This window comes from Barbus barbus (genome assembly GCF_936440315.1).
Source record: "Barbus barbus genome assembly, chromosome: 14".
NCBI lineage: Eukaryota > Metazoa > Chordata > Actinopteri > Cypriniformes > Cyprinidae > Barbus > Barbus barbus.
In genome coordinates this window covers 14,183,767-14,192,608 of record NC_136742.1, presented here as the reverse complement: position 1 = coordinate 14,192,608, position 8,842 = coordinate 14,183,767, and the positions used below count along the sequence as shown (strand labels likewise).

Sequence of the window (8,842 nt, the reverse complement as noted above, 5' to 3'; positions counted from 1 at the left end):
TCTGTTAAAAACAATTACCCTTACATGCGTGCGTGGAAGATGGGTGGGAGGCTGCCTGGTTACTCAACATTTAGCTGGCCTAACGATCAGGGGTCCTTGTAAATTCTTTGATCTGACCACATTTTAAATGAGCCAGCATTGAGCAATGCCAAATAATGTAGTTGTTCTTTAAGGGTTAAAATTAATGGAGGACATTTTTATAATTATTTTTATTACTATTAGTATTATTAATGTTGTTGTTGTTGTCTGAAAACCATGAGATAACAAGAACATCAGTCAGCTGGCCCCAAAACCATGTTTGCGCTTTTGCTCAAAAGAAACTTATGAATGAAGCCACGTGAGTTTGCCTCCCGCAGCTGGTATGTCTTCTCTTTGGCCCAGAACCACCAGAACAAACATTGGGAGAGCGCAAAGTAAACACCCCACTACAAACCTAACGATGCACTGCGACCACAAAAGCAACACGCGCCTCCTGAGGCTAAAGGAAAATCAACAACTCCCCGCTTTTTGTTGACCCACATTATTAAGAGGACGTTTGTGACATGGGTAGCCTACATTATATAGTGATGAGCTGTATGAATTAGCCTATAGGAAGTAGGGCTATTATTATAAGAATTTAAATTAATAGCATCATGAAATATGTATTTTATCTATTAATTATTTTTTTGGTACATTTTAATAATTTGTTATTAGTTATTTAATCATTTCTATTGGGCTGTGTCCTTTGTCATTTCTATGCAAACTAAGAAATTTTCAAACGAATTGAGGCTATTCGATTTAAGTTTGATCTGGGATGAACAATGGAGCCGCAAAAAACAAGGTAGTTTTATTATACAATGGTTGCCAGTAGGATGTAGGAAATAATATGATTTTTTTGTAAAAAAATATGTGCTTTTGTAGAGTAGATGATGAGCGAGGATATTTTCGTCTGATGAAGTGAATACTCAAATGTGTTATTTTTACCCTTAATTAAAATTATCTTTTGTTTTCTTATTTAAATTAAATGGTGTAACCTATTATATTCTGAATTATTTACAGGTTATAATACAAAGACCTGACGCCTCATCTGTAAATATTTTTTTTCAACATACCTTTGTCAAACAGATTTATGGCGAAAATGTACATCCCGAAATTGTATTTAAACAGAAATATGAGTTTTCCACTAATTCCTCTTAAGATTTTATTGGTGCAAACAGAATGATGAAATGCTAGACGAACGTCTTATTAGTTTGAAGAAAAGAATCGTTTTATTAACTGCTTTTGGTTAGTCTTCTGTCCAGTTTAACGACTTGGCAAATGTCAGTCCGTAATAGGCTATGATGGTAAAGCGTACCACTGAGTATTTCTCTGAAAACCAGAGAAAAATTAAGGAGTTTTACTTACATTTATACTGTTCTTTTTCCCTTATATATATATATATATACAGTAAAAGTGGCAGATCTCAGTCTATATTTGGTACAAAATAAACACAAATAAATAAAAGCTCAGTCGTAATCACTTAAGAACCGAGGTCCACTAGGCTTGAAGTTAAAGGTCCCAGTAATGAATCCTGAAGCTGATGTGGGTGTCCTTGCATGCCGTGTACCGACTGTGCGGCGCCGAGGCCGGTCATGGAGTACGCGGACGCGCCGGGGTGGCTCATGTTACCCTGGAGCAGGAGCACGGAGTTCTGGTCAGGACTCTGCGGGGGCGAGAATTCGTCCTCCGAGCTTGACATCAGGGACTTCCCGCCGTCCAGCGGTGACAGCTGGTTCTGTTTGTTAGCGCCAGTGTTGTTGTTCTCGCTGTTCTCTCTGTCAAAGATAATGAGAGCAGGGTTAACTTTATATTGTAGATAAAATATGCTGTGTAAAATATACAGTCGTAGTTTTCTTGAATCTAATGAAATAAATTCTCACACATTAAAATTCTAATTTATTTCATAATTACTGAACGGCCAATTGGCCATCGAAATAAAACGAATAATTTTAATATAATACCGGTAGTTTATCTTTAATATGGCTTCACTGGAATTCTCTTTATTCTGACTGTTGACAAAATAAAAAATGCAAAAAAAAAAAAAAAAGGTGCTCCATCTGGTAACAAATTAATTGCTTAAAACACAACTGAATCCACCTGATTTTATTGGTCACACTAATAAATATATTATGTAAAAGCTGTTGGACAGAAATAGATCCTTAAGGTAACAACTGTGTGCTTCAGTGATAGGCTACGACGCTGATCTCTGTTTTGTTCTTTGTAAAATAAAGCAGCGCACTTGGAATCCAAATAAATATGTCAACAATAGCATCATCAGCAATGCAACAGCCGTCAGCTGTAAGGTAAGTGTTATGAGCAGCTAAACTTGCTGTATGAAACGCGTTTTTATATTGTTCTCAGGTGATTGAGATTACCTTTCTTTTGCCTCCGCTGCGCGATCCCTCTGCCGTCTGTTTTTAAACCAGTTGCTCACTTGTGTGGTGGTCAGCCCTGTGGCCTCGGCCAGCTCCCTCTTTTCCCGAGGAGATGGATAGGGGTTGTGCGTGTACCACTCCCGCAGCACACCGCGGGATTTCTCCTTAAAACAGTAGCTGGTCTCCTCGCCGTCCCATATTGTGCGTGGCAGAGGAAATTTCCTCCGCACCCGATATTTCCCCACCGCTCCCAGCGGTCGCCCCCTCAGCTTCTCAGCCTCAACGTAATGGGCCTTAAGCCACAGCTGCTGCAGCTTCGGGTGGTTGTGCGGAGAGAACTGGTGACTTTCTAGTATCTTATAAAGTTCCCTGAAGTTTCCACGGTGAAAGGCGACGACAGCCTTGGCTTTGAGGACGCTCTCGTTCTTGTGGAGATGGTCGCAGGCCGGAAGAGACCACAGAAAACGGCCGAGACGCTCAAGGTTCCCCCCTTGCTGCAGCACCTCACACACACACGCGACTTGCTCCTGAGTAAACCCGAAGGAAGGCAACATTGACATGACGTCTGACTCCCGCTACCAGACCGCTCTCCTCTAGATGCTGTGAAGGAAGCGGAATGGGAGACACCCCGTTTGCCTTTGTTTAATGAGAGCGATTAGGTCGCTTGACAAGATTTTGGGGGTTGGAGATGTCCTCTGCGCGCGCCGTGAAGTTTTGGGTGTTTGTTGAAGACAGTTTGCTCACTGTCGACTCATGTCGCGCTAAAAGAGCACTGCGCGACTGCTGATTGGCTCTCCAGCTGCCCTATCCCCAGCAGCAGTGCGGAGAAAACTCTGCTTCCATTTCCTCCCACGGGGACTCGGTGGTCTGAAACTGGATCCCCCGTCTCCAGTTCTACCTGAGGGAGCCGGGCACCTCGATACTAATCAATTATAGCAACTGTCTAAAGGCAGCGTTATTGCACCCAAAGACATTACATGCTTTTTTGGCACTTATTATTTTTTTTATCCTAACAGAATTTGAATGCACAATGCTGTGTAAGTGAAGACTATCAAATTAACTGCATTGTCTTCATTTATTAACTTATAGTCTGAGAAAAGACGTTCCTCAGTTGAAAAGGAATTATTAGATAGACTATTCTTGTGCGTAACAGATAATCATGCAGTTGATTACACAGTTATTTGCAGTCTGCCTGGCTTGTGCCATTTTCAAGGGCACACCCTGCACAAGGTCTAGATGCGCGCAGAGATATTTGGAGTCCCATTAAAAACAATCAGCCTCTCGAGCTGGTAAGATAACCTAATGCTAGTCACTAGATAAGTAGCGCCCCCGGCTTTTCAAACTGTTCGACCGAACGTGCAAGGCCGGTAGAATCTCTGAAATGGCGCTGCATGGTTACACAAACACTGTGATGCATTTATTTACAAGAAAACCTGAGCCAAATCCAAGTTAATATCGATAAATTACCCACTTCAAGTGCTCAACATCTGCTGTTTATTTGAGTTCCACAAAATCGGTAATAAATAAATAAATAAATAAACTTTATTAGGCTATAGAAAATATATTTACATTAAAACTTGTTCTTTTGTTTTGTCTTTTTTTTAACTGTTTATTGAGTTTTATTTTGTGGAACAGTAGTACAAAACAAAAATCAGCTGTACAAATTTAAAACCCACCCCAACCCACCCCACCCCTTGGTAGACTTAAAAAATAAATAAATAAATAAAATAACTTAATAATAATAATAAACACATATTAATTAATATTAATAGATAAACAAATAACAATAAAAATATTTTTTACAAAGATTTTAGAAAAGAAGACACAACATTAAAAGCTGAATGCCATGAATTTACAGTAAACTTGTATTATGTTTTATGTTTAGTTTCTACTTTTGCATTTAGGACAAAAAACATTAAACAGCCTGTGGCACTTAAATGATTTGTATTCTATAGGCTCAGAAAAAAAGAAAAAAAGCATTCTTCCCAGCTCTTTCTTTCTAGTCCTCTCTCGTCTCTCTGTACAGTGAAATCTAAAACCGGTGCATTAGTAAATGAGTTCTGTGTTCGTCGAGGTCTTTGCCATCCAGACGCTGTTTTAAGGCATAGATCACGTTTCTTTATGTTCGTCGAAATCTGCAACCTGACACCACGGCGACGCAAAACTCACAATCACTCACCCAGAATGGAGCACCTCTTTTAATTTAATTTGAGATGCGGCGTTCATTTTTAAGACGCTCTTTACGCATGCGGCCGTTAGTGTGGACTATACTTAAGGAGCCTCCACTGTTCCCTCTATCTGGCGCTGAAATGATCTTGCAAGCCTCGAGACATTGACATAAAACGGGGACTTAATCGGTTTTAGCAGCCAATCCGTACACCTGTGAAAACAACTTTTTGCCCACTGTCTCTGAAGGGTCAGAGAGGAGCAGGCTAATGAAAGCTGCCCCATCCATCTGTCCCGAAAGATCACCCAAGGCCAAAAAAAAATTCAAAGCTAAAGTTCTACCACAAATAATTTTCTGGACTTATGAATTGTTTTAAAATACTAAATTTCCTTTTTAGAAAATCCCCAATTTGTGTAATTTGTTCACCTTTAAGGTTTATTTTTTTGTTGTCTCTTTTTACACAATTAAATAAGAGCACATATCTTACAAAATGGCCTTGCTGTATATATATATAGGCCTATATATTTTTATTTTATTAACGGTCATGCGAATATGTCTTATTATTTTGACTTATGTATCACTTTATTTCTTATTGGATTAAATGAAGTTTCTTAAGTTTGTAACGGTGGTTCCCAATTCGGAACCAATTTTCCAGTGCTGTATGTGACTTTATTGAATTTAACGACATTTAGGTCTCTTCGTCAGTAGGGTCAAGTATCAGCTTCAGTGTAACAGCACACGGGCCTGTGATTGACGGATCTCGGGTTGTCGTAATGTCTCCACCACATTGCGGCGCGCCCCCTCCTTAAACCTCAGAAATCGAAAGGCCGTGCCCGTTCTCAGGCCCTGATCATTTCAAGATGTGCTCTTTTATGGCCTAAAGGCGAGGGTTGGCAAGGTCGACGCTAACTCCTGCACACATACCAATGGTAAACACACCATAAACTGCTTCCCTCAAAAAGACATCACGGTAGGCTATACATTGGATAACAATGAGGTCATTCTCTTAAAGTATGTTTCAGTCATGTCCATAACTCTCCAGACGTATTAAAGGAATAGCTCAAATACAGAACGCAATATTAAACCAGAAATAATTTCGTTCGAAAACAGGTTATTCTTATTTTTTAGCAGTTTGAGAGAAAGATTTTTAACATGCACGTTCTATTAAAGCGCCATTACAGATTAACATCAGAGTAATCCAAAGAGTTGACAAAAACTGATTGCAAATAAATAAATAAAAGCAACTCGCAAATCTTGGTGTAACAAGAGAATGAAAGAAGGTTGCAGCTTAAAGGACTTGTATATTTAATTCAATCATAGGGTGAATGAAGGTAATCTGGGTAAAAAAAAAGAGGGACACTGGGTAATGGAACACTAATACTTTGTACGCTGTATATTTTCCTTTATGTTGTGATATGGTAAGTTACATGACATTGCTGATCTGACATAATGAAGGTAACAATCCCTGAGTCAACTGCAGAAATCTCAAAAATGCCCCATGATTACAAGTCCCCCCCCCCCCCCCCCCCCCTAATGCATAATGATACTGGATTGTTAATATAAATGAATGGTCTTTCACAGTTCACCATCATTCAATTTATGATGCAAATATTTCATGAATAATGTTGGCTTTAAGGTCTATTCTGTATAAAGTCATTATTTATTAGCAATATTCTCCTGGGAACCAGCAATTCTTGAGAACATGAGTTTTTGTGCATTTCCCTGAGATTATGCATGCTTAAATGTGACTGCACATCTTAAAGATGTTATCACGGGCTTTTCAGAGATACCAAATATTTGTGACTTAGGCCATTGCACCTTCCTCTTCTGGTTTATAAAAATATGAAAACCTGATAATGAGAACCCGTATATTATTTTAACATTATCTTTTTGAACTTTTTTCAGATTGTTTCTTGTTTTCTAAGCAGAGTTTAATTTACTGAACAAGAAAGACATTGATTTTTTTTCTTGTGTCCTCAGCAGAGGACATTAGGACTGTGTGTGTGTCTGTGTGTGTGTGTGTGTGTGTTATCATCTCCTGGGGAGACACTACAGATTAATTACATAGCCTACTATTTAAAAAATGTTCCTATGAAATAAGATACTTCTATGAAACTTCTTTCGGTGTTATTTGTATTACCAGTTGCTGCTAAAAACATGTAATTATAATTAAAAAAAAAACATTGTGTAAGGTTGTGAATGCAATTTTTTTTTTTTTTTTTTTTTATAACCAATGTCTTCACAAATTGTGGATAAATCATTATATTATATCATTATAAATATCTTTTTTTCTTACAACAGTTATTTTTGTCATATGTTTATTAAGCCCCAAACACTATAATGAAATAATAAATAAATAAGAAGGTGTTTTTGCTGGGTATCAGTATGACATAGATACTGGACACTTATGATATGAACATCATTTTTTTTTTGTCACTTTGTTATTGTCTTTTCCTCATTCTAATCAGAAACATCACTGATACTGATCAGTTCCATACAGTTATTTCAGAAATTTGCCTCAAGAAGTAGCTCCACAAGTTGTCTTCATGACAGCTTGTAATAGAACAAGTTTTTTTCTTTGCATTAGTATTTTATTTTGAGTTGTGCTTTTGGTGTTATCAAGTCTTTGCTTTCACTACACCACAACCCTCTTCAGCATTCATTTCTATATTTTGCTCCTGAGACACAGAAGACCTAGACCAGAAAGCTCTCAATACAGCATTTAAAAATGGTTTATGAGCATCCCTTACATTTAATGGACTATTAACATTGAAGTCATGCAGCACTGTCCCCTGCTGGTTTGAATGTTTTAAGTAAAAGAATAATATTAACACAAATATATTGTCATTAACTTTTTGCAATAAATATGTAAATATTTTAAATACTAATAAATATTTATATAATCTCTAAGTCTTTTTTTTATTTTTATTTTTTACAATGACCGTGATAATGGATGTGCACAAACCTGTCTTGCAAAAACTCAGTATTTTCATTAATAAAAACTTAAACATAGCTCCCTAAGTTTTTTGTTCTCTTGATTTAAAAGGGGGTGTACAGAAGTGGTGGGTCTCAGACCCAGTTGCCCCTTGACCTCACATTAGCACAGTGTATAGTGCTGTGGCGCAGTGGGCACGAGGGTCCGGTTACATGTGCTTCACAGTCTGCTGTGCTTCACTACATGTCACACTTTGAAACCTCCAGAAAAAGTCAGGGGTCAGGTTCTTTAATAAGCCCACTTCTGCAGGGTTCCTCCTTTTTTATGGGCTGTCTTTTCCAGGATTTATGAACATCTTCACTGTTTTTAAAAACACACACCGAAAATTGCTGTCTTGTGGAGTGTGAATCTATTATTACTTCCTTCATATCTGCTAAACGATTAAAATAAATTATGATTTGGATGTGATTCTCTCATATGTAATATTTTGTTTACTTCATTCACACTGAATGACCGTTCCCTGTACTTTACATTCTTTTGGTGAAACTGGAGAGCGAATTAAAAAGAAGGGGTTTTTCTTCTCTTCGGTGCCTTTTGTTATAAAGGATGAAAAGCGCTTTAAGGTCACCCAATAAACCATCCTATTCACAGTACAAGGAGATGGAGTGACGTATTTTGTATTTAAATAATACAAAAAAGCAACATAACACCGCTTCCCATGAAACGCACAGTAACATATAGTCTGCCAAGGGGAAATAAGGGACATGAAACACACATGTCCCTCTTTCTTGCGCCCACCAGTTCTTTGCTCAAAGCCCCAGACAATAGTGCTTTCTTACCCTTCAGTATTCCAGGAGGCGCCATCTGATACCTGGCAATCATCTAATCTGGTGCCCTAGGCGACAGGGTCACCTTTGGGCAGGTAACAATAGATTCTTTACCCAATGTGCTTTTTTGTCTCCTCCTTTGTGCGAGGGAGCAAATCCTACCTGGGCACCATTCAATTAGTGCTGACGCACACAGACTGGTGTAGACAACAGTGTGTCAAGAGAAGGAAATGTTCCCACGCCAGTAAACTGACTTTGTCTCCTACTTTCACACTTTTATGAGCAATCATAGTTTGCATAAATACTTGTCTCATTAATTTAATTACCTTCTGTCTTATTGCATTATGCACTACAATATCTAGATATGGAAGAACAGAGAATGTCCTGTTTGAAGAGAGTATATATCTTTTATCACTCTTTCATAATCTACCAATGATGAGCCTGCATTTTGCCATAGAGTTCGAGCCAAAAGTCTATTCCTGCTAGATCATGTGAGGACGGTTCAGGAAATCTAATAAGG

General features: G+C 38.2%; 1 protein-coding gene across 1 annotated transcript; it reads right to left on the bottom strand.

Annotated features, from left to right (window-relative positions):
• Positions 1–1,168: 1,168 nt before the first annotated feature.
• Positions 1,169–3,131, bottom strand: LOC306880281 (homeobox protein six1b). The gene is made up of 2 exons (XM_079433724.1): positions 2,394–3,131; positions 1,169–1,793 (listed from the first exon to the last, which is right to left on the bottom strand). Exons 1-2 carry the CDS (start codon positions 2,951–2,953, stop codon positions 1,499–1,501), a joined length of 855 nt encoding a protein of 284 aa, XP_079289850.1. The 5' UTR covers positions 2,954–3,131; the 3' UTR covers positions 1,169–1,498.
• Between the last annotated feature and the right edge of the window lie 5,711 nt (positions 3,132–8,842).

What these genes read in the sequence shown, in the direction of transcription:
- LOC306880281 (XM_079433724.1), bottom strand. Translation starts at nt 2,953, where the DNA reads ATGTCAATGTTGCCTTCCTTCGGGTTTACTCAGGAGCAAGTCGCGTGT. An exon ending in GCAGCGGAGGCAAAAGAAAG is followed by an intron (nt 1,794 to 2,393) that starts GTAATCTCAATC and finishes TATCTTTGACAG; the next exon opens with AGAGAACAGCGAGAACAACA.